The following is a 24271-nucleotide window of genomic DNA, read 5'->3' on the forward strand; positions in this document are numbered from 1 at the left end:
CTCACAGAAGACCCTGCCTCTGCCTTCCAGTACTGGGTAAGTTAAAACCATGGGGTCACCATGCCTGGCCTTCATAATATATTTCTTAAACCTTTTATTCTAGAATAGTCCCACCTTTCGCCTCTTTCCCCCTCGCCATTGATTTTGAGAAGTGAGGCCATTGCCCCAGATGAGCTCCTGCTCTGAGGGAGTCAGGGTTTGGGAGGTGGGAGGCGTCCAGAGATTGAGGCTGAGTCCTTGCTAGTTCTCCAGCTTATATTTTGAGGCAGGGTCTTTTGCTGAACCCAAAACTAGGCAATTAGGTTAGGCTATCTAGACAGCTTGCCTGAGGGATCCCCAGCCTCTGGCTAAGGAGTGCTGAGGATACTAAGGGGATGCCACGACCACTTAGCATTTTTGTTGGTGTTGGGGAGCCAAACTCTAGTATCAAGCTTTATCCACTGAGCTGTTCCCTGCTTACCTCAACCTTCTCCCTCCTTTCCTTCTCAGACACAGAGTCTCACCTTGCCCAGAATAGCCTTGAACTGATCCTGACTCTAGTATCAAGCTTTATCCACTGAGCTGTTCCCTGCTTACCTCAACCTTCTCCCTCCTTTCCTTCTCAGACAGAGTCTCACCTTGCCCAGAATAGCCTTGAACTGATCCTGTCTCCACCCAAGGTCTGGGATTTACAAGATACCTGTCAAGAGGTCAGACTGCCTGTTTGTTTTTTTTTAATATTTATTTATTTATTTATTTATTTATTTATTTATTTATTTATTTATTCATTCATTCATTCATTTATTTATTTATGTATACAATATTCTGTCTGTATGCCTGAAGGCCAGATGAGGGCGCCAGACCTCTTTACAGATGGTTGTGAGCCACCATGTGGTTGCTGGTAATTGAACTTAGGACCTTTGGAAGAGCAGGCAATGCTCTTAACCACGGAGCCATCTCTCCAGCCCCAGACTGCCTGTTTTTGTTTTGTTTTGTTTAAAGAAAAAAAAAGCCCAAAGTCTTAGACATTATCCATTTCCCCATACTTTTCTATTTATGTATTTTCTCAGTCAATTCCTATCTGCAACAGCATGGTTGAGACCTATAAACAGAGTCCTGTCCGCCATGTCCTGAATAACAACATAAAAAGCTTATATTAATTACAAATGTTTGGTCTATAGCTCAGGCTTATTCACTAGCTCTTACAACTTAACCCATTTTTTTATTAATTAAATTTTTCCACGTGGCTTCTTGACTTTACCTGTTCTCTAGCACATACTGTTTCCCCGCCAGCAACTCCCTCATCTCCACCCTTCTCTCTGTATTTTCTGTTTGTCTTTCCCTCTTGGCCTTATTCTGCCTTGCTATAGGCCAAAACAGCTTCTTTACTAACCAAATGAGAGGAATACATCTTCACAGCATGCAGGATTATCCCAAAGCAGAGACCTTGTCTCAAAAACAGAACCTCTGTGTAAGTAGCACCGTACGGAGGTACTTCTGTTTTGCCTCTTTATTCATTTGTAGCATGACTGTGCCACAAGCTTATTTATTTTTCCCATAACGGCCATTAGCAAATTAGAACTCCGATATCCAAAGGTCACAACCGGCAAGCCTTAATTTCATAGTCCAACATATTCATCCCTTTCCAAACTGCTCAAGTTCACATATACCTTCTACCACCAGGAGGCCAAGAACTGCATAAGTCAGAGGCTAGATCGACAGTTGGGACTCCAGCAGTCCGTATTCTGCAGATTAGGTTTCGCCCACTTTTCGAAACTTAAAATACAGGAAGGGCTCAATCTCTACTTGAACGGAACTACAATCTAGTCTGTTGTATTCTTAAAATGTATCCCTCCCTGGGATCTGGAGTTTGACGAATAGGCAATTAACAAGGTATAATCTCTTTATCCAAGGAAAAAAACTCTGGTCACGAATGGGGTTGGAAAGCTCCTAAGCGGTCAAGAGCGTTCCCAGCACTTGCGTCTGGCAACTCAGAGCGGCAGCTTCAGGAAGTATGGAACGTTCGTCTAGTTTTTGCAGGCACCCACACACACATGGTATACATTCGTGCACGCACGCACGCACATAAATAAAAGTATACTCGTAAAAAAACCTAACTCCTTCGCCTCCTGTTTTGAAATGTCCCTTTCCGGACGCCGTCCTCTCCCAGTGTTCTGAGCGCCGACCGGGAGAACCGGACTTCCGGGAGGTCTAGGAAGTGGCTTGTCTCTGGTTTGGAGGCGGGTTGTCCTGGCGCGCTCGTGCAGTTGGGAATCCTGCTGACAGGCAGTGTGCGCTTGGGCGGGGCCCCGTGGCTGCCGGTCTTCCAGGAAAAGTCCCCTGACGTCTGGCCTGGAGGTGGTCATTCATCCCTCTAGTGCGGCCCAGGAGCGAGGGCCCCTCGGGGGTCCTGGGTCCCCGAGCCCAGGCTTGTAGCTTATCAACCGGCGCTAACCCTGGGCTGTCGCCGGCCCCTTCAGAACAGAACTGCTCTCACACGGTGGCCCCGGTGACCGCTCCCATGGCTTTCCCCCATCGACTGGACGCCCCCGAGCTTCCTGACTTCTCTATGCTCAAGAGGCTGGCTCGAGACCAACTCATCTATCTGCTGGAGCAGGTCAGTGCCGGCCACGCCTGGCTCCTTTCCTGCGTCAACAGTGAGGCCCTCAATGTGACTTCTTCCTCGTTGAGTCCCTTGGTATTTTCCTTGTAGCGTCCTCTGCAGGTCCAGAATGGGGGCATTCGACAGGAAAAACCAAAGGGTAGTCAGTTGATAAATAAGTGGAAACCGTCAGCATCCGTGCAGAAGGAAGACTCCCTTGTGCCAGGCGTCACTGGAGGTGGAAATAGAGTTGAAATACCTTTGCCACTAGTTACATTCCAGTAGGTGCCCTATGAAACAATGACGCCTTGGGTATCGGGTGGTAAGTGAATGCTAGGCTTCCCGAGGAGTTCAGAATAAAAAACCGGCAGCTGGGGTGATCTGGGGGTTTCCTGGGGTCTGGAGTTTGAAGAGTAAACATCCTTTCTTTTGAGTAGGAGGAGCGTGTTCCATTCAGGCTATGGGGCTGCCAGAGGCAAAGCTGAGAGACCAGGGAAGAAAGCCACATTGTAGGGGCTGGCAATATGGTGCAGTGGTTAAACAATTGCCTGTGCACAGTCCCAGGTTTTACCCACTGCTCACCATCTAAAAGAAAGCTACACAGCCCGACAGCCAGGCGTGGTTACGCACGCCTTTAGTTCCAGTATATTCATTCATTCATTCATCCCCAGGCAGAGGGATGCAGACCTCGGAAGGCATCATACAGGGTGAGTTCCAGGACAGACAGGGCTACACAGAGAAAACTGCCTCAAAAAGCAAACAAAATTACACCCCGCAGGCTGAAGATCCGCACATGTTTGGGGCAGGCAGCAATACCTGCAGTTTGCAATTGTGCTTTGTAAAGGGGAGCAAGTGGACAGTAAGGCCAGTTAGGAGAGCCCTGATTCAACTCAAGTAACAAAAGCCCACAAAGAAGTCGGTGGCAGTAGAAGCGAGGGGAAGTGGTGGAGTTTTGTTTTTCGGCTTTGTTCCTTTGGGTCTGGCTGTGTATTCCAGGCTGGCCTCCGACAACCCCTCTGACCCAGCCTACCAAGCGCTGGCCTTACAGGGATTTCCCGGCACACGTGACTTGTGATAAATGTATAAATTACAGGGGAAAAAAAATTCAAAGCTGTTGAAATGTTGAAAGTTGTAAATGTTGAGGGAGGAGCAAAATGTACATGTCCCTTTAATCTGCGTTACTAGGAGACGAGCGATGCTACTGTCACTGCAGTAGTTGGCTTATTGTCTGCGTTCTTCATCTGCTTGGCGGGGTCTCAGGTTTAGGAATTGGTTCTGTTCTGCACTATAGACCCAACATCGAGTACCTAGCTTAGAGACAGCCACAGAGCATGCGCTTGACGGATGTTTTGTGTCAACACTGAACAAAAATGAAAGGCACACACATACAAGTGTAGTACGTGTAGACACAAAGATGCATGCACATGTACATACAGGTACACACTCACGCACACACATCTAGAGGAAGAGCTAGGTGGAGGAGGTAGATTGCTTCAGAGCTTAAGTAAAGTTAGGTCTAGTAGTGATGGGCTGTGGATGGGCCTCAGTGTTTTAGCTGTCCTCCTTTGAAACCCCGGGCTCAACCATAACCCTGGAGAGGGGGTAGAAGGAGAGAGAGAAAAGAGAGAGGGAGGAAAGGAGCAGCTGACTAGTGGGCTGGGGTGAAACTTGGAATACGAGCGAACCTCGGAGGATCCAGGGCCATACGTTATTTCTCCTTTGTGTGTCCCATAATGCTGGCATAGAGATTTACATATAAGTGTGACTCAACAAATGTGTGAAGAAGAGGAGATAAGTGCTGGAGAGTAGTTGAGACCAGGGATAGACAGTGCAGTGTTTTGAGGAAGAGGCACCATGGGTAACTCAAGGTCACAGGGAATCTGGGCAGTAATTCCCTCCTTGTACTAATTTCTGGGGTGTGTGTGTGTGTGTGTGTGTGTGTGTGTGTGTGTGATGTATGACTGCGTGTTTGCATGTGTATGGGCACAGACACATATGTCCACGTGTGGAGTGCCCGAGGTTGTTGACATTGGGAGTCTTTCTGAGTCACTGCTCACCTTATTCATTGAGGCAGATTTTCTTAGTTGAACCTGGAACTTGCTGATGCAGGTGGTCTAGCTAGGCAGCTTTCTCTAGAGCTCTGTTCTCTGCCTAGAGAGTGCTGGAATTACAAGTGGCCCCCCACCCACCTGACATTTACATGGTTTCCTTACTTACAGAGCAAGTACGGTATCCACTGAACCATTTCTCAGCTTGACTTACGCCTTTTTCAATGAAACTGTTATTCAGGCTTGGTATACTAAAATCATCCGTGGCTGTCGTTTCCCTTACACTTACCTGGAAGGTTGAGTCCTGTGGATACTTCCTCATATATGACCTTAAAAGCAACCCTTGTACAATATAGAAAATGTAGGAGACAAAGGAAAGTATTGAAACAAAACATTTCTAGCCGGCAGTGGTGGCACATGCCTTTAATCCCAGCACTTGAGAGACAGACGGTCTCTGTGCGTTCAAGACCAGTCTGGTCTACAGAGCAAGTTCCTAGACAGGCTACCATCGCTGCCACCACCTCCGCCCTGCTTGAAAACTATTTCTTGTGGGGCAGTGAGAGGATTCAGTAGGTAAAGGCACTTGTGTGTGCAAGCCTGCTGACCTGAGTTTGATTCCTGGAACCCACCGAAAGGTGGAAGGAGAGAACTCCACATATTGTCCTTTGACATCTGCACTACACACAACATGGCACACACATTCACATACGTCGTGCACACACATACCCAACAACATCTCAGTTTGTCTTCATCTGTTGTGCTCATACTACCTCCAGCCTGAAGCATGTCCTCACTGCTACATGCTTGGCTTCGTGGTCTGTTCCATTAACTTTCTAGATGAGCCCCCAACTCCAGCTTCTCACCTCTTCAACTTTTTTTTCATAGTTGCACATGCCATCTAAAATTTCTGGCTGATTTGTGCTTTGGTGCACAAAAGTTTTCTATTGTAGACTTGTTCCTCTAAGGATCAAGTCCAAATTCCCTACCTTCTGGCGCTGAAGCCCTGATGCCCAGTTCTAACTGTTTCAAACCATTTCCCACCATTTCTTCTGTGTCGGCATTATGAATTCTTGGTACTGCAGGCATCGTGAGTGTACTAACCCCATGTTGTAGGGCCTGTCTGTACACTGGGTGGCCTAGCAGCGTTCCTAACCTTTTTGCACTAGATGCCCTCCACCCTCTCCCAGATAACCCAGAACCAGAACGTGTCCAGGCCTTGTCAGACGTCCCCAGCTGAGACCTGCCAATCCCATACTATATGCACCAACCATCTGAATTGCTTGCTCAGCCTTCCTCTCTGCACCTACCCTTGTCTCCCTGGTCCCTGCTCGATTGTTCTGTAAATGTCACTATCAACTCTTCAGGCCTAGTCAGAAAGAACCTTCCAATGACTTATGCCTTCCTCTCACTGATTGTCACTGTGACCTCCTCCTGTCCACATGAGAGCAGCACCGAGTGTTGGTCTGGGATCCCTGGTGGGTATCACGCAGGAGGTGTGGGCAGGTGGATATGTGAGTACTGTCTGGGGTTTTCTTTTTTCAGCGATGGCGATTGCACCTCATACACACAGCACACATACTGTATCACTGAGTCATATATCCATCCCTGCCCTGATTTTCTAAGTTCTGCATCAAGTGTGGCATTTTTGTAACTTAAAGAAAAATGCCACTTGAATATTTAACAGCTAGTTAAAGGGTTTGCAGGATGCAAGGTGAGCTTTTGTTGAGTTTGTCTTTGTTAGGAAATGAGACACTGTTAAGAGGCAGAGTAGAAGAGGTTGTGGGGAAGAGGGACAGTGACCAGAATCACAGTTTAGTGACAAGGATCCAAGCTGAGAAAGTGAGATAGTTTTTATATGTGAAGAAGTGTCAGTGGTGAATAGAGACGGTAGCTAAGGTGCTCAGCTGCATGTCTAATGCCCTTTCACCTCAAGGCCAGGTTTTCGTTAAGTGAGTGCCGAGACAAAGTCCCAGCTGAAGGGAGCACCTGGGACCTCTGAGTGATCAATCATACTTTCTCTCCGTCAGCTTCCTGGAAAGAAGGATTTGTTCATTGAGGCAGATCTCATGAGCCCTTTGGATCGAATTGCTAATGTCTCCATCCTGAAGGTACAGCCCTTTTCTCGGGGAACTCCTGTTCTCTTTTCCTCTTTAAGTATTTTTTCTGTTGATGCGCACAACCAGTCCTGAAGGTCATGGGGCCAGGTCAGCAGAGGACTGATGGTGATGCTTGGGTTTAGCTTTGCATTTGGTTTTTCCATTGACCGTAAGGAAGGATGGGATGGTTGACTTCTGGGATTAAACATTCCTGTGTTGTCTTTGTGTCATGCCTGGGCTTTTCCAATTCTTCTTTCCACTCTCTTGTTGGATCCTCTCTGTAGCAACATGAAGTGGACAAGCTGTACAAGGTGGAGAACAAGCCTGTCCTCAGCGCCAATGAACAGTGAGTCTGCGAGGTCCCCAGGGTGTGTTTGCCCTGCTTTGTCCTTGTCTCAGATATGCAACCACAGGGCCTGCATGTTGGCAATACCCTGTGCTAGTCTTCCTTTCTGCAGTTCCTCCCACTCTGTCCTCTTTCTCTCTCCTCCATGTTATTATCTATTATCTACAACTAGAATTATTCCTCATCCAAAAATTGTTACTCTCCTGTAACACCTCCAGGGGTAGCTGGAAGATGGTTCAGCTTCAGGAAGTGGGTAAAGCACATGCTGGCTGTGCAGGTTCAGTGATCCGAGTTCAGTCTCTGGGGCCCACAGAAGGGTAGGAGGAGATAATCTACTGTGCAGAGTTGTCCTCTGACTGCTACCTGAGTCCCTGCACTCACACATACACAACAATGATAAACAGAGAGATAAATAAATAGAGCCTCTAGGGTCAATGAGATGACTTAGTACGTAAAGATACTTTCCACACTGCCTGACAGACAACCTGAGTTTCACCCACATGGTGGAAGAAGAGAACCTATTCTCACAAGTTGTCTTCTGACTTCCACACAAGCTGTGGCAAATGCGTACACACACACACATACAGTTTTGACCATTGGATCACCAGCTGTTGAAGAACAGGAACTCCTGGGTCTACCATGGAGCCAATAAGGCACTCTTATCATCACACTGTACCCGTTGTAAAGAGAAATGGCTTCTGCAGGTGGCACATGGTTAGCTCAGTGATCTGTAGGCCTGGTCAAAGAAGGGCAAATGATTAAAGACTTGTTTTTATTTTAATTTCTTCTTAGATTCTATCACCATCTTCATGGTTTCTCCTAACTTTCCTGTTTTTTTCTCATCCATAGATTGTGCTTCTTGGTCAGACCCCGCATCAAGAATATGCGCTACATTGCCAGTAAGTGAGCCATGGTTCTACTCTGGAGCTAAGAGCAGGGGAAAGGTGAGCAAGTTAGAAGGGCCTTGGCCATAGAACCTGCTGGATATAGTGGTGTCCGTTTATTATCCCTGCACTTGAGAGGCCAAGGTAGAAAGAACCCAAGTTGAGGCTAGCCTGTGCTACAAAACAATACCTTAGCGGGGAAGGGCAGGAAGCGGGTATCAGGAAGGGGAGGAAGTTCTGCTTCCTTGTTTCCTGTCTAACAGATGGCCCATGGCTTGCTGGGCTGCACTCCTTCTCTTTGTAGATCTTGTCAATGCTGACAAACTGGCCGGTCGAATTAGAAAATATAAAGTCATCTTAACTCCTCAGAAGGTGAGTTTGGATCCTAGAAGAGGGGGGCTGTGAGAGTGAACCAGGAGGATTGCTTGTTGGGGAGATATGAACAAACATCTACTCACCCCAGACAGGGAACTGAGGACAGACTGAAGTTCACTTTGATGAACCAATGAGTTTTATTGGGGTTATTTACAGGAAAATGGAAGGGATTATTTACAGGAACAGAAATGACTCAATGACAGGTGCATATTTACCAAATCTCATCCCTAGTATGAGTGACAGTCACAAAAGCTAAAAACCTGGAGTGTACTACAGTCTGCAGGCAGCACAATGAGTTGGAAAGTGTTGATTTCAAGTGACTCAGTTGATCTCTGTTTCTTCCAAGAAGCTGGGCTTGGCTAAGACTGACTCAAGATAGTCTTTATTGTATCTATACTCTTGGGAGGGAGGGGCTTAGTGAATCTGGTTAGTTTCAGGGACTTCCTCAAGCTGTTTTGTTGTTTACTTGATCTTTTAAAGAGCTTCCCTGGAAGACTGAGTTTCAGTCTCAGAGGAAACTATTATACAACCGAACTGGGATAAGTGGCCAGTGGCATGCTGTCTTCTCCTTACGTACCTGTGATTACTAAATAAAAGAGCTGTCATCAAACGGCTGCCAAAGAAAGCAATGTGGAATTGGGAGTTTTAAGAAATGACTTCTAGCCAGGTAGTGGTGGCACATGCCTTTAATTCCAGTACTGGGAGGCAGAGGCCACTGGATCTCTGTGAGTTCAAGGACAGCCTGATCTACAGAGTGAATTCCAGGACAGTCAGAGCTACACAGAGACCCTGTCTTGAACACAACAACCAAGAAGTGACATCCATAACTTCCTTTGTAATCTGTCTCTTTGTGGGAGTTGGGGCAGGGATGGTATAGGGTGCTAGGGGATCTAATCAAGGTCTGCCAACACATACTCTGGTATAGTAGTGGTATGGGCACTGGTTGTGTGTCCCTGCCAACACACTCCTGTATAGTAGTGGTGCAGGTACTGGTTGTGTGTCCCTGCCAACACACTCCTGTATGGTAGTGGTGCAGGCGCTGGGTTGTGTGTCCCTGCCAACACACTGCTGTATGGTAGTGGTGCAGGTGCTGGGTTGTGTGTCCCTGCCAACACACTCCTGTATGGTAGTGGTGCAGGCGCTGGGTTGTGTGTCCCTGCCAACACACTCCTGTGTAGTAGTGATGCAGGTACTGGTTGTGTGTCCCTGCCAACACACTCCTGTATGGTAGTGGTGCAGGTACTGGTTGTGTGTCCCTGCCAACACACTCCTGTATGGTAGTGGTGCAGGTACTGGTTGTGTGTCCCTGCCAACACACTCCTGTATAGTAGTGGTGCAGGCGCTGGTTGTGTGTCCCTGCCAACACACTCCAGTATGGTAGTGGTGCAGGTACTGGTTGTGTGTCCCTGCCAACACACTCCTGTATAGTAGTGGTGCAGGCGCTGGTTTTCTGCTGCTGTTCTGTTCCTTCTCAGTGTTTTCTCCCTTGTTCTGTTCTCTGTACCATTTTTGTTTTGGCTTTCCCTGGACTCTTGTCCTTTACCCTCTTCATGTAATACACACACACACACACACACACACATGCAGACACACACTTTTTTAAAAGACAGCTGTAATTCAGGTTAGCCTTGAACTTGCTGTGATCCTGGTCCTTCTCCCTCTCCCAGGTCTGGCATGCTGGGATTACAGGTGTGCATTACTAGCCCTGACTCCTCTTTATTTTTTTTTTCTTGGATAAAGCTTGACATTTTTGGGGGATAGAATCTTACTGTATAGCCTAGGCTTACCTTGAATTTATGATTCCTGCCCAAAATGCTGAGATTACAGGCTTACTTCATCGTGTCCACCTCAAACAAACCATTTATTTATTTATTTTGGTTTTTCGAGACAGGGTTTCGCTGTAGTTTTAGAGCCTGGCCTGGAACTAGCTCTTGTAGACCAGGCTGGCCTTGAACTCATAGAGATCCACCTGCCAAACAAGCCATTTAAATACAGTATATATGTCATTGACTCCAGGGCCAGATCTCAACATATCAGTGTGTCCATCGGTGTTTCCAGAGGCCTCGTGTGTGTCCTAAATAGGACTCCCTACTCCACCCCTTCTCTCCTCTGTGATTCCTGGAATACTTGCATGCCAATTTTCCTAGTTGTGCCAGCCCCGCTCTTTCCTCAAAGACTGCTAAATGCCTACTCCTTTATAAGGTTTCCCGGTTTCTTTTTTTTTTTTTTTTTTTTTTACTCACCACTATACAAACGAGGAGGTTTCCCGGTTTCTAAGGGAGATGAAAAAGCATTATACATAAGTACAGATGAAAGAAATAAAATTTGGGGCTGGATGGGTCTAGTGGTCCATATTTTTAAGATTTATTTCTTTAAAAAAAAGATTTATTTATTATGTATACAGTGTTCTGCCTACATGTAATGCCTGTAGGCCAGAAGAGGGCACCAGAACTCATTACAGATGGTTGTGAGCCACCGTGTGGTTTCTGGGAATTGAACTCAGGACCTCTGAGCCATCTCTCCTGCTCTTTAGTGGTCCATTCTAAGTTGATAAGTTTGCGGAGTCTGTGATTAATGTCCTCACTATTGACTCTCGGGTTCTTTCTTTTTTTTTTTTTTTAAATATGGAACGCTTCATGAATTTGCGTGTCATCCTTGCGCAGGGGCCATGCTAATCTTCTCTGTATCGTTCCAATTTTAGTATATGTGCTGCCGAAGCGAGCACTCTCGGGTTATTTCTATTACTATCATGAACCACCTGAGACTGTAATGGCTCTGTAGGCTTAGGGCTGAAGGGGCGTGTCTGGTGATGGCTGTCTTGCCAGCAGAGTCCTATGGTGATGCAGACCATCACATGTGGACAGACAGAGCACATGGGTGTGCCCTGATCTCTGTCTCCTTTTGTAAAGTCACCAGTATTCAGTCATGGAGCCTGCACGCTGATGACCTTACTTAATCCTTGTGAAGTCTAAAGACTTTCCTCTGGACACCATGATTAGATCCATTTTGTACTTTCTTAATATCTCATAGAGGAGATTAATTCAACAATGGGCGCTCAGAGGATGTACTCACACTGTATTCAAACATGGTGCCTACTGCAGAGGAACTCCAGAGAAATGGAAAGAACAGGGCCAAGAGTGTAGCTTGCTGGTGGAGTGTTTCCTAGCTTGTGTGAGGCCCCAGTTGTTTTTAAAAGTTATTTAGTGTGTGTGTGTGTGTACCCCACTCATGCACATGGGGATAGCAGGTGCCATGGTACATGAGTAGAGACCAGAGGCCAACTTTGGGAAGACAGTTCCCTCCTTCCACTGTGGGCCCAGGGTTCAGACTCAGTTGTTAATCTTGCTGAGACATCTCACTGGCCCTATTTGTTTTTGAGACAGAATGTCACTAATTAGCCTAGGTGGCTTAGAACTTACTATTCAGTACAAGCTGCCTGGCACTCCCAGTCTTCCTACCCCACTCTCCTGAGTGCTGGGATCACAGGTGTGTGCCCCCACTCTCCTGAGTGCTGGGATCACAGGTGTGTGCCCCCACTCTCCTAAGTGCTGGGATTGCAGGTGTGTGCCCCCACTCTCCACTGAGGCCTGGCTCTGATTCCCAGTGTGCTATTCAGATTTTCATCATTGTGACAGGTAAGCCTGCAAGGAAGCTTAAAGGAAGATTTATTTTGGCTCTGGATTTTTTAGAGTTTTCAGTCAATGGTTAACTAGTTCTAGGTTTTGTTTGTTTGTTTGTTTGTGACAGGGTTTCTCTGTGTATCCTGGCTGGCCTGGAACTTACCCTGTAGACCAGGTTGACCTCGAATGCAGAGATTCGCTTGCCCGTGCCTCTGGAGTGCTGGGGTTTAAGGCGCACCCTTTAATCACACTAGCTCTGTTTCTGTTGTTTAAAGCTGTTTACCTCATGGCACCCGGAAAGCAGAGAGACCGGAAGTGAACAGGGTCCCCCAATTCACCTGCTTCCTCTAGCTAGGCCCCACCCTCTACAGTTGCACCAGTCTGTTAATCTGTTTAAAATTGAATCCATTGCTGGATTAAGTCCTTGATGAGGTCAGATCTAGGTTAGGTCAGATCAAGATGTAGCCTCCTCTGGAGATCCCCCACAGACACACCTAGCAGAGTGCTTTACTAATCTTTGGATGCCTCTCAATCCTGTCAGGTTGACAATCAATATCACCATCACATCTAGCATCAGGGAAAAAAAAAGCAGGGGGAGAACAGAATAAAGTTGTTACTAATCACATTTCCTCTTCGGCTAATTGACTTTTCTCTTTCAGTTTTATGCATGTGAGATGGTGCTTGAGGAAGAGGGAGTCTATGGAGGTGAGAGGAACTGAATGTGAGTGAAGGCAGAGAGCATACGAAGAAGGAAATAACTCCCGTTTCCACTTCCCAGCCCCTTCTCTGGGTCTTACTCCCATTGCTCTAGTGAGAAGTTCCTGGGAATAGGACCCAGATGAGAACAGCATGGGAGACTAGGGCCAGAGGAAAGAATGCCCAGCTGCTGCTTCTAAGACTGCCACCAGACATAGGTGGCCCCGGACTCCCCAGCATGGCCTGCTGTGTCTCCCGTAGTCTGACTCCTTTCTCTGCCTTCAGCCTCATGTGCGGCTCCTTAACGTGTTACCTTCTAATCACCAGGGCTTTGCGCTTGCTTTGCCTCTTGCTTAGGCTGTGCTCTACCCTGAGAATTTTCCCCACCCAGTTTTCCTCAGTTTCTAAGCTCTACTGTTACTTCTTTGGGGAGGCATTTCCTTCTGTAGATCAGGTATTCCTGGTGGGTCTGGGCAGGGTATTCCCATGTTTTCTTGGCCCCTTAGCCAAAGGATTGAAAATAAGGGCTGACATATATCTGCAAAAGAAGCCAGGAAACTTAATTTGGAGTTCAGTGAGAGTACGGATTATAGAGAGGTACACATCAAGATTGTCAGCCAGCTCCTGAGTGAGGATACTCAAGGTCGCCAGGCTAGTGAACACGCTCTCTCTCTCTTTCTGAGACAGGGTCCCTATATATTCCTAGCTCGCCTAGAACTCACTATGTATACCATGGCCTCAGATTCACAGAGATCCCCTTACCTCTGCCCCCCAAGTGCCGGGATTAAAGGTGTGCACCACTGCACCTGGCCTGTCATCTCTTTTTATGGGGTCTAAGAGAAGGAAGGAAAGGCTGGTAACAGAGATTCATAGTTTGGGTGATTCTTCATTTTGATTGATACATTGTCATATATTTATCTTTTCTATTGCCCATATCTCTTCCCATAATTTGTCTAATTTTAGTCTTATACGTTCCTAATTACACATAAGCATAAGATGGCAAAAAGGAGTTTTTCTAAGAGGTCACTCGAGTATGCAGTTCAGGCCAGATCAGCCCTTCTGTAAAGCCTGTCTTTGTACCTGGTACAAATAAAACTGTCAAAATTTGATTGTTACGAGGGTTGGAGAAACCTCTAATGTTGTTCAGAGATGGGAGTGGGTATAGTCCAGTGCAGGTGAAAGTTAGAGGGGGTTCTGAGGTTGCTATGTTCTGAGGATCCGTTGTTTGGAGAGGAGTGTGTGTGAACAGGACATGCAAGCTAAGGAACTAAACGGCAGAGTGCGTTATCATAAGGGCCAGGGGAGCTATGGATAAGCACAACCAAGTAGAGTCTCAGGCTAACTCTCCTATGCCACCTGCTTTAAGGCAGTCCTTGAGCTGGTAATCTTGCCTCCTTTCCTGTAGCTTGTCTAAGCCTGTGACACCAGATTTGGCTTTACTTATTATTTGAAGTACGGAGTGTTGTATAAAGGGCCTTGCATATGCTAGGCAAGTGCTCTACCACTGAGCTATATTGTGGCTCCTTTTTTATTTTTTATTTATTTTTTTGGTGACAAGTGTCTCTCTATGTATCACTAGCTGGCCTTGAACTCAGATCTGCCTGCCTCTGCCTCTCAAGCCCTGGGATTAAGGGTGTGCTCCATCACAGCCAGTCTCTTTTACTTTCTGATATTGAGTCAAAGTTTTGCTGAGTTACATATGCTGCCTTTGCACTCACTCTGTAGTCTAGGTGAGCCAGGAAGTCATTCCTTTACCCTTAGTTGTGGTTAGTCCCTGGAATATTTGTGCTCATAGTTTTCCCGATTTGTTTTGTGATGGGACTAGAACCCAGGGGCTCATCTGTGTAAAGCATGTATTCTTTTTGGGGCCTACAACTGTAATAAATATTGTATCATAATTTGTCTGCTGCATTTGTCCATTCCACAGGATTGGGAGGGAGCCCATTTTGTTCACTGTCTCTTCAGCGCTTAATGTAGTCCTCCATGTAGGTGCATTTCGGTATTAGCTGCTGAATCACAAATGCAGATGTGTGTTTTTTTTAAAAATTTATTATGTGTATAATATTCTCAGTATTCTGCTTCCATGCATGCCTGCAGGCCAGAAGAGGGCACCAGATCTCATTACAGATGGTTGTGAGCCACCATGTGGTTGCTGGGAATTGAACTCAGAACCTTTGGAAGAGCAGGCAGTGCTCTTAATCGCTGAGCCATCTCTCCAGCACCAGATGTGTGTTTTCTTAACACTTGTGCTTGGCCCCCTAGTATAAACCACCACTTGCAACATTGCACTGTGAGCTGCTGTATACGTCTCCTTCTATGACAGCATTAGACACTCCTTAAAAGCAGACAGTTTCATACTCTGAGTCTCTAGTACTAACTGTACTAATTGACATATAAGCCGGGCAGTGGTGGTTCATGTCTTTTATCTCAGTACTTGGGAGGCAGAGGCAGGCAGATCTCTGTGAGTTCAAGGCCAGCCTAGTCTACAAGAGCTAGTTCCAGGACAGGCACCAAAGCTACAGAGAAACCTTGTCTCAAAAAAACCAATAATAATAATAATAGACATATAGCAAGCACTCAAATATTGGTTGCATGGCTATAGCATAGCAGCTTTTCATTTAGCATGGAACCAAGTACCATCTGCCTGAAAGCCAATGGTCTCTGTCTCCACAGATGTGAGCTGTGACGAGTGGGCCTTCTCTCTGCTGCCTCTGGATGTGGATCTGCTGAGCATGGAGCTGCCGGAATTTTTTAGGGATTACTTCCTGGTAATGCAGGGCCCTGGAATCTTGGTATTAAGGTTTATGGGGTCCAGTGGACTAGAAATATTGACATTTTTTCCACCCCTTATAATTGTCATGTGGGACAGTGATTTCACAGTTGAAGGCTGCAGGTTGTCCTGGATAGAACGTCTGTCAGGACTCTGTTAGCTATTGCTGTGCTCAGACACCTGAGAAGGCCTCTTACAGAAAGAAGGATTTATTGCTTTCACTCGTGATGTCAGGGATTTCAGTTGATGCTGTCTGAGGGCACAGCAGAGCAACTCATGATGGTCAGAGAGAGCGAGAACCTGCACTAGCAGCCGTTCTCCTTCTCTTCCCTTACCCTGCCTGGGGACTTACTTGGTCATGGATGGTTGTTCCCCTCAGCCAGTCTTACCCTGCAGTCAGTCCTCTCTGGAGACACCCTCACAGGTACAGCTAGATGGTAGCCTTACTGTGGAGACACCCTTACGGATACAGCCAGGGTTAGCGTTACTCTGGAGACTCCCTCACGGGTACAGCCAGGGTTAGCTTTACTGTGGAGACACCCTCATGGTACAACCAGATGGTAGCCTTACTGTGGAGACACCCTCACGGGTACAGCCAGAGTCAGCTTTACTACTCTCCTAGTGCTTTCCGCTCCATCAGGTTGACTGTCAGGGTTAACACTCACAGGGGTCCATAAAATGAACTTCTGAGGCATTCCCCAGACACTGCCATCCCGCTCCAGGGGATCTAGGCTAGCCATTTTCCACTGTATCAGATGAGTTGACATGGGTCTTTGGCCCATGTGGCCGCTGCAGGAAGGTGATCAGCGTTGGATCAATACTGTGGCCCAGGCCTTGCACCTTCTCAGTACGCTCTATGGACCCTTCCCTAACTGCTATGGCATTGGCAGGTGTGCCAAGGTAAGAGCGTGAGCACAACTCTTGTCCTTAAAGCCCATTTTCTGTTTCCTTCACCCAGCAAAGGTTACCCTGGATATCTGTGGCATAGGAATCTTCATTCTCTTGCTCTTATGCCCCAGGCTGGTTTCCTTAAGAGGAAAGTCTGCATGGCCAACAGCTTCTGGGTCACATTCCTAAATCTCTTTCTTTGGGGCAGGAGAGCATCTCCCCCCACCCCATGGTGTTCATGGGTAGAAACAAATGGGAGAATAGGTTTGTATTCCTCACAGTTAACTCCCTTCTTGGGGACATGACAGTATGGAGGAGACTGTACTCTGTAAGTATGGGGCTTCTGGAGACCGGGACACAAAACTGAGGTTGTCTTGGGCTCTGGTAGATGTCGTGTGATCTGTGGAGGAAACTGGAGGAGGAGGAGGACAGTGAAACCAAAGGTCGAAGGCCAGAAATTGGACACATCTTTCTCCTAGACAGAGGTAGGTGTTGCCCAGCACTCTCCCGTCTCTGGAATTCGTGTGCTGGCACGGTTGGGTCGTGAAGGTCAGGCTGTGAATCTCCATATGGGTTGTGAACATGGCACCTGTGAGAAGTCCTTGAGCTGCTGTTGAGCAAACTGAATAGAAAGCTGGGTCTGGGGACTCTTCACAGCTGGGTCTTGGTTTCAGACATGGACTTTGTGACAGCACTTTGCTCCCAAGTGGTTTACGAGGGCTTGGTGGATGACACCTTCCGAATCAAGTGCGGTGAGTGCTGTGATCCTCTGCATCTTGACAAAGGTGATGACCCCAGCCTCTGATGGCTCCCATAGTAGGGCAGTACTTGTAGGGGAGACGGGGGACGATAGGAGACCATTAACAGAGGTCAGCAATGAGTAGGAGAAGGCCTCAGTGGAGTTCTTAATAGCTGTCCCCTCTGCCCTCACAGGGAGTGTCGACTTTGGCCCAGAAGTCACATCTTCTGACAAGAGCCTGAAGGTGCTACTCAATGCTGAGGACAAGGTGAGGGTACAGGTATAATGGTACTTACCCAGGACCACTGCTGCACAAGGCTGGGGTCCAAATCCCTGGAAGGTTTCCCCATCAATTAGGATCAGATTCAAACCAGGCATTACAGTTGGCTCATTGGGAAGATGAAACAAGAGTTCAGGACCAGCTTCAGCTACATATGACTCTGTCTCAAAATCCAGAAATAAATAAAAAGCCCCAAAGAGTAGATCCAGACCATAGTAGATGGACCCGATACCCACTTTCTAACACCAGCTCAACTCCGGTCATACTTTGGCTAGTGCAGCACTTCCTGTGTTGTTATTGTACTCACGAGGCAGGCTGGGGCCTGGTACAGTTCTGACATTGTAAATGGTTCCTGTCTTGTTCTCTCACAGGTGTTCAATGAGATCCGTAACGAGCACTTCTCCAATGTCTTTGGCTTCTTGAGCCAGAAGGCCCGGAACTTGCAGGCCCAGTATGATGTAAGGCCCCAAGCCCTGTTCCTCTGTTGGCCTCCTGTGTCTGAGAGAGAATGGAGGTTTCTTGGGGTGCTGACCTATGGTGACATCTCCACAGCGCCGGAGAGGCATGGACATAAAGCAGATGAAGAACTTTGTGTCCCAAGAGCTCAAGGGACTAAAACAGGAGCATCGCCTGCTGAGTCTCCGTAGGTGCTAGCCTGGGGGTAAGGGAAGGTGATGTGTGTCCTCTAGGGGGATGCTGCTGAAGGCCATTACCTTCCTCCAAGATAGCTGTGCTCTTGGCAGGTAGTCTCATTTGGTTTCAAATAGAAAAAAGGGCTTATGGATTTTCCTTTATGAAGTTTTTGTTCTGGCAGTCAAAGATTATCCTTCTAGAACCAGCAAAATCAGTTTTTGTCCTTCCTGCAGACATTGGGGCCTGTGAATCAATCATGAAGAAGAAGACCAAGCAGGACTTCCAGGAGCTAATCAAGACTGAGCACGGTAACTGCAGGAGCCTCACCAGGTTCTTCTGCTCCTACCCCTCTAGTTCCCAGCCCCCCAAAAAGATGCTTTCTAGTCTCTCCAGCTGCCAGTGCTGCCTATGTAGAATACTGGGGTCCCCTAGCCCCACCCAAGGATGGAGAAAGATAAGGAGACAGACAGATCTTAGCCAGCTGATCCCCAGTGACAGGCTGTTTCTGACTTCTTACAGCGCTGCTGGAGGGCTTCAACATCCGAGAGAGTACCAGCTACATCGAAGAACACATAGACCGTCAGGTGAGCGTGTGTGCTGGCAGGCTGCGGGTGGGCTTAGAGGTGGGGTGGCCTAAACAGAAGAAAGAGAAGAACACGCATCCTGAGACGTCCGTCCTCCTGACCCTTCCTTCCTGTTCAGGTGTCACCTATAGAGAGCCTTCGCCTCATGTGCCTTCTGTCCATCACTGAGAACGGTGAGCCCAAAAGGTCAAATTGAGAAATAGCTCTCAGAAACAAAAGAACTGATTTTGTTTTGGGTCATAGGGGAACTTAATGTCCAGCTCTAACTAGACCACCTTCAGTCCGCTCCATGATGCCCGTCATAGGCTTGCAGTGGCATTTCCCTCCTCGGTCCATTTGATTTGACCTGGCTTTAGTAAGGCTTCCTGGTAAAACTACTCTAGGACTCGGAAAACTTTTTTTTTTTTTTTTTTTTTTTTGGTTTTTCGAGACAGGGTTTCTCTGTGGCTTTGGAGCCTGTCCTGGAACTAGCTCTATAGACCAGGCTGGTCTTGAACTCACAGAGATCTGCCTGCCTCTGCCTCCCGAGTGCTGGGGTTAAAGGCGTGCGCCACCATCACCCGGCCTGGGAAAACGTTTTAAAAAATAAAATAAATACTTCCATAAAGGCCCCAATTCTACAGCTGTTCATGGCAACATGTTCATACTGTTGACCGTTTCAGTGCTCAGTGAGCCATGCTGCTCTCTACCCAGAGACACATTCTGCCTCTAGGTCCCCTTCCTTGTGATTGGAAGCCCAGCTTCTGTCTTGATAGCTGTAACTCAGTTCTCATACCTGTCGCTTAGCCAGAATGCACAGGAAGTCCCGCCTTCCTCCTAACACAGCTTTCAGGTTCCCCCATGTGATTGGCAATGATGATTGTTCAGTATGCCTTCCTCAGCTCCTGTGGCTCAGAGATCTTCCTTAGACCAGGACACTAGCTTCACCTTTACTAAGCAAATTAAATTAAGCTGTCCATTTGGAATCATCTACGTCCTAAGCAAGGGTATCACAGTCCTGCTTCTTGATTGTGGTGTTGTTTGATTGGTTTGGCTGTCCGCTTCTGGGGTCCTCAGCCAGACTTTTTTTTTTTTTTCTAACATACCTGCCTTCTTTTACATACTCCTAGGTTTGATCCCCAAGGATTACAGATCCCTGAAAACACAGTATCTGCAGGTAAGGCTGGGAGGATATAATTTCCCTTTCCATCTAAAGTTGTATCTAATGCTGAGAAGTGGTGGTGCACACCTTTGATCCCAGCATTCGGGAGGCAGAGGCAGGAGGATCTCTGCATTTGAGGCCAGCCTGGTGTACAGAGTGATTTTCAGGACAGCCAGGACTACACAGAGTGAACATGTCTTGAAAAACAAAACAAAACATTTTCTGCTTCTTTGTTATTGCTGTGTGCACGAGCTCTATGGCTACACACAGTGGGCTCTGCAGAGCACAGCTGTGGCCTCCTCCCCCTGGATCACTAACAGTGCTGGTTGGTTGTGAGCACTCGGTAAATAACTGACTTCAAATTTCCTTTAGAGCTATGGCCCTGAGCACCTGCTAACCTTTTCCAATCTTCGTCGCGCTGGGCTTCTAACAGAGCAGGCTCCAGGGGACACCCTCACAGCAGTGGAGAATAAAGTGAGCAAGCTCGTGACGGACAAGGCTGCAGGTGAGTCTCTATCGCCCCGCCTCTGGACTGGGAGGGATGATTTCATTTTAGTTACTACTAAGAGTAGTTTCCATATACTGTATACTAACTTAGCTTTTGCTGTGAAGAGACACCATAACCACAGCAACTCTTATAAAGGAAAACATTTATTGGTGTAGCTTATATACAGTTTCAGAGGTTCAGTCCGTTATCATGGCAGGGAGCATGGCAGCATGCAGGTAGACATGGTACTAGAGCTGAGAGTGCTACATCTTGCAGGCAACAGGAAGTCGACTGAGATGCTTGGTATCCTGAGCATAGGAAACCCCAGAGCCCACCTCCACAGTGACACACTTCCTCCAACAAAGCTACACCTCCTAATAGTGCCACTCCCTATGAACTCATGGACACCAATTACATTCAAACCACCACACAAACTTAGCATGTGCTGACTTGACATGTGTTCTCTCTTAATCCTCCACGAGGAAGGTGGGTTTTTCCTTGTTTTTCTTCTAAAGGAATTGAAGCTTAGGGAAATTGACCTGTTCACAGTTCCTCAGTACATTAGGTTGATTTTATTCTGAAGTTGATGCCTGCCCTAGAAATTAAGGTCATCGTGTATGCTACATTGAGTGGGCAGCTGGTACTCTGTAGAAGAGAAGCAGTAGAGGAGGAGAGGTCTGCTGAATGCCCTGGTCAGTTCCAGGGAACTGTAGGGAACGGGTTCAGTGGCAGGAAAGATGGCACAGGGTATATCTTTTTTACCCTTGATGGTGTCGTGAATCTGTAGCTGTTAGATAGAACCCAGCACAGATTTCTTCCCCAGGAAAGATCACGGATGCCTTCAGTTCTCTGGCCAAGAGGAGCAACTTTCGTGCCATCAGCAAAAAACTGAATTTGGTATGTGAATCAAGGCTGGATGGGAAACATTTCTTGTTTGTTTCTTGATAGTGTACTTTGAGTCCATATTAACCTGTATGTCATTTGTATTTCATTCTTGTGTGTGTGTGGTGTATGTGCATGCATTCATGTGTATGAGTGTGGATATATGTGTGCTGTAGTGCACATGTAGAGGTCAGAGAAAACCCCAGGGTCAGTCCTCATCTTCCGCCTCATTTGAGATGAAGTCTTGGTTGTTTTTTCTCTGTGTAGGACAATCTAGCTTGCCCACTAGCTTTTGGGATTCTGTCTGTTCCCAATTCCCCATAGGGCACTGGGGTCAAATGCACTTGTGCTGTGGGTCCAGCTTTTACATGAGTTCTGGGGAATTGAACTCAGATCCTCGTGCTTTTGTAGCAAGTGATTTTGTCCACTGAGTCATCTCCTTATTTTTATTTGCCAGGAGGTGGTGCCTTTAATCCCAGCACTGGGGAGGCAGAGGCAAGCAGATCTCTGTGAGTTTGAGGCCAGCCTGGTCTACAGAGTGAGTTTCAGGACAGCCAGAGCTGTTACCCAGAGAAACCCTGTCTCGAAAAGACAAACAAAATTATTACATATGTTGAGTGTTTTCTTTCATATAGCCCAGTGCATGTGGCGGCCAGAAGAAAGTGTTAAATTCCCTCGAACTGCAGTTGTGGGTTGCCCTGTAGGTGCTGGGAATTGAACCCAGGTCCTCTGTAAGAGCAGTAAGTGCCCTCAACTGCTAAGCCAATGGTATTTTTATGGAGGTCCTTGGGTAACTTTACAGCACGAGACAAATGTAAGGAAGCACTGTTTAATACACATGTAAAGCACCTGGCAGTGCTAGGGAACACTGAGAATTATGGGCTCCTTGCTCTCTGTGAAGGGAAGGAACTGGAAAAGAGCCCTCCACCCAGCGCCTTCACAGGGAGCAGAAGGACCCTTAAAGAAGAAGCAGGTATTTAATGCAATGGTTGTCTTGTCAGGCCTTTGCTGGCTCCCTCTAGGTAAAATGTGAACTTGGGGTGTGCTACTTTTTTTTTGATTTTTAAATTTTGTTCTGTTTGGGTTTTTCAAGACAGGATTTCTCTGTGTAATAGCCCTAGCTGTCCTGGAACCAGTTCTGTGGACCAGGCTGGCCTTGAAGTCACTGAGGTCCACCTGCCTCTGCCTCCCAAGTGCTGGGATTAAAGGCGTGCATCACCATTGCCTGGCCAGTGTGCTATTTTTTCATACCTTTAAAAGGTCAGAGCTGTGAGCTGCCTAATGCAGTACCTTTGCTCCGTAGATCCCACGTGTGGACGGGGAGTATGACCTGAAAGTGCCCCGAGACATGGCTTATGTCTTCAGTGGTGCCTATGTGCCTCTGAGCTGCCGACTCATTGAGCAGGTGAGAAAGAGTCCCTTCTGCTTCCCCTCCTTGTCATTCTTTATGCTTCCTCTTGTCCTTGGCTGATCCCAGTTCACTTCCCAGGTTACGAGCAAGAAACCTGAGTCTTGCTGCTATTCCTTTCCTTTTCCTAAACTTTTCTCTCAGACTTGAAACTGGTGTGTATACCTTCCTAGGTGCTGGAGCGGCGGAGCTGGCAGGGCCTCGACGAGGTGGTGCGGCTGCTAAACTGCACTGAGTTTGCCTTCACGGGTATGTGGCATTGTTAGTGGCGCAGGGGGGTAGGCTGGACACCGCACTGGTGCTTGGGACCCGCGTGTGAATGACGATGGGACTCTACTCTGACCTTCACAGACATGGCTAGGGAAGACAAGGCTTCCAGTGAGTCCCTGCGCCTCATCTTGGTAGTGTTCTTGGGGGGCTGCACATTCTCGGAGATATCAGCCTTGCGGTTTCTGGGCAGAGAGAAAGGTAAGAGCAGGGCTGCATGGGTCCTGGGGGACACAGTCCCTGCACGGGACGGCTTTCCTCCTGGCTGTGGTACCACTTGCATAGCCGTCCCTTGGCCTGCTGTAGCAGGGGGCAGGGGAGCTCAGACCTGTCAGGCATGGCACATTATAGTGCCCAAGAGATTGTTACTGATAGAGAGTCTTACTCTGTTGCCCAGGTGGGTCTAGATGTTTCTGTGCCTGGGGCACTGTGGAACTTGTGGACTTGCTCTTTGGGACCTAAGATCTGTGTTTAGTCACTTCTGCTGCTTGTCTTGACTCTTAGGGTACAGATTCATCTTTCTGACAACAGCCGTTACAAACAGTGCTCGCCTCATGGAAGCCATGAGTGAGATGAAAGCCTGAAGTTTACCTGGCCAGTGTCGAAGTCATTCCTGATTGTGGACCCCAATGGGATGCTGGTGTTTGAGTTCACCTGCTAGAAAAATCCCCCGGCCAGACTGCTCAGAGCTGGGGACTTTAGAGAATATGTCTGAGGAGAGAATTCATGTCCTGTCCCCCAGGATATTCTTCTGTTCGTGAAGTCTAGCCCATGCTGCTAAGGAATGAGGAGAGGTATCCTTTGCTAAATCCTGTTTGAGTATTATTGTAAATAAAGCCTCTGTTCTCAAGCACAGCATCTTTGTAGTCCCCAACACTCCCTTCTTTACACGGTTGACTGTCCTGAGGGCTTTTCATGCTTTTGGCCTGGACTCTGGGGCCCCTTCAGTTCTTCCTAGTAACAGTCAACCAGCTTGCTCTGCACCAGAGTTTCCTCAAGTGTAAATGGACGAGGTGGACTCTGGTCAGCAAATAAATAACTTTCCATTTCTAAGATTTTGTGGTTCATTACGCTTTTCTGAAAACAAATTTATTATTGCTCTAACTTAAAGAGACACTCTTTTTGTTTGTTTTGGTTTTTGTTACTTTTTTGAGACATGGTCACTTGCTAGCCTAAACTGATATAAACTAGGCTAGACTTAAACTTGCGTTGATCTTCCTGCCTCGCAAGTATTCTGATTACAGGTTTGTATTACTGTGCCTAGTAAATCAAATGTTTTGTTTTCTGAAAGTAAGAAAAGTATCTTTCTGATGCATCAGCATGGTGGCTTTCTATAATCCCCAGCACTTGAGAGGCTGAGGCAGGAGGATCATTCAAGTTCAAAATCAACTTTGGCTTCGTAGTGAGTTTCATACCATCCTGGACTACAAAATAAGACCTTGTCTCAGAAAAACAAAAAAAAGACTTTGTAGCACTCAGTAGCGCTCAGAAAACAGACCAAAATCACCAGCAATAAATAAAACACGGTTCTAGGCTGGGCAGTGGC

At 47.2% G+C, this 24271-nt stretch overlaps 1 protein-coding gene and 1 non-coding gene across 6 annotated transcripts; one reads left to right on the plus strand and one right to left on the minus strand.

Annotated features, from left to right (window-relative positions):
- Positions 1 to 2181: 2181 nt before the first annotated feature.
- Positions 2182 to 23578, plus strand: Vps33b (VPS33B late endosome and lysosome associated). Of its 5 annotated transcripts, none has more exons than XM_075952259.1 (23): positions 2182 to 2596; positions 6657 to 6737; positions 7010 to 7071; positions 7921 to 7970; positions 8260 to 8327; positions 12610 to 12655; positions 15320 to 15414; positions 16212 to 16316; positions 16693 to 16789; positions 16979 to 17056; positions 17238 to 17311; positions 17695 to 17781; positions 17876 to 17966; positions 18190 to 18264; positions 18476 to 18540; positions 18659 to 18713; positions 19650 to 19696; positions 20054 to 20186; positions 20992 to 21065; positions 22354 to 22455; positions 22632 to 22699; positions 22802 to 22926; positions 23230 to 23578. In XM_075952259.1, exons 1-23 carry the CDS (start codon positions 2501 to 2503, stop codon positions 23307 to 23309), a joined length of 1854 nt encoding a protein of 617 aa, XP_075808374.1. In that variant the 5' UTR covers positions 2182 to 2500; the 3' UTR covers positions 23310 to 23578. The 5 variants fall into 5 exon arrangements, with proteins under 5 accessions (XP_075808374.1, XP_075808377.1, XP_075808373.1 ...); XM_075952258.1 differs by having other exon boundaries at positions 2183 to 2596; positions 22632 to 22707; positions 22810 to 22926; XM_075952262.1 differs by lacking the exons at positions 7921 to 7970; positions 8260 to 8327 and having other exon boundaries at positions 12610 to 12671; positions 22632 to 22707; positions 22810 to 22926.
- On the minus strand, positions 10949 to 11055 carry LOC142837988 (U6 spliceosomal RNA). Its single transcript, XR_012908439.1, has one exon. It is a non-coding gene; the product is annotated as a U6 spliceosomal RNA (small nuclear RNA).
- Positions 23579 to 24271: the final 693 nt, after the last annotated feature.

This window comes from Microtus pennsylvanicus, chromosome 18 (assembly GCF_037038515.1).
Source record: "Microtus pennsylvanicus isolate mMicPen1 chromosome 18, mMicPen1.hap1, whole genome shotgun sequence".
In the NCBI taxonomy this organism is placed as follows: Eukaryota; Metazoa; Chordata; class Mammalia; order Rodentia; family Cricetidae; genus Microtus; species Microtus pennsylvanicus.

What these genes read in the sequence shown, in the direction of transcription:
- Vps33b (XM_075952259.1), top strand. Translation starts at nt 2,501, where the DNA reads ATGGCTTTCCCCCATCGACTGGACGCCCCCGAGCTTCCTGACTTCTCT. An exon ending in TTTTTAGGGATTACTTCCTG is followed by an intron (nt 15,415 to 16,211) that starts GTAATGCAGGGC and finishes TGGCCGCTGCAG; the next exon opens with GAAGGTGATCAGCGTTGGAT. An exon ending in TGAAAACACAGTATCTGCAG is followed by an intron (nt 19,697 to 20,053) that starts GTAAGGCTGGGA and finishes AATTTCCTTTAG; the next exon opens with AGCTATGGCCCTGAGCACCT.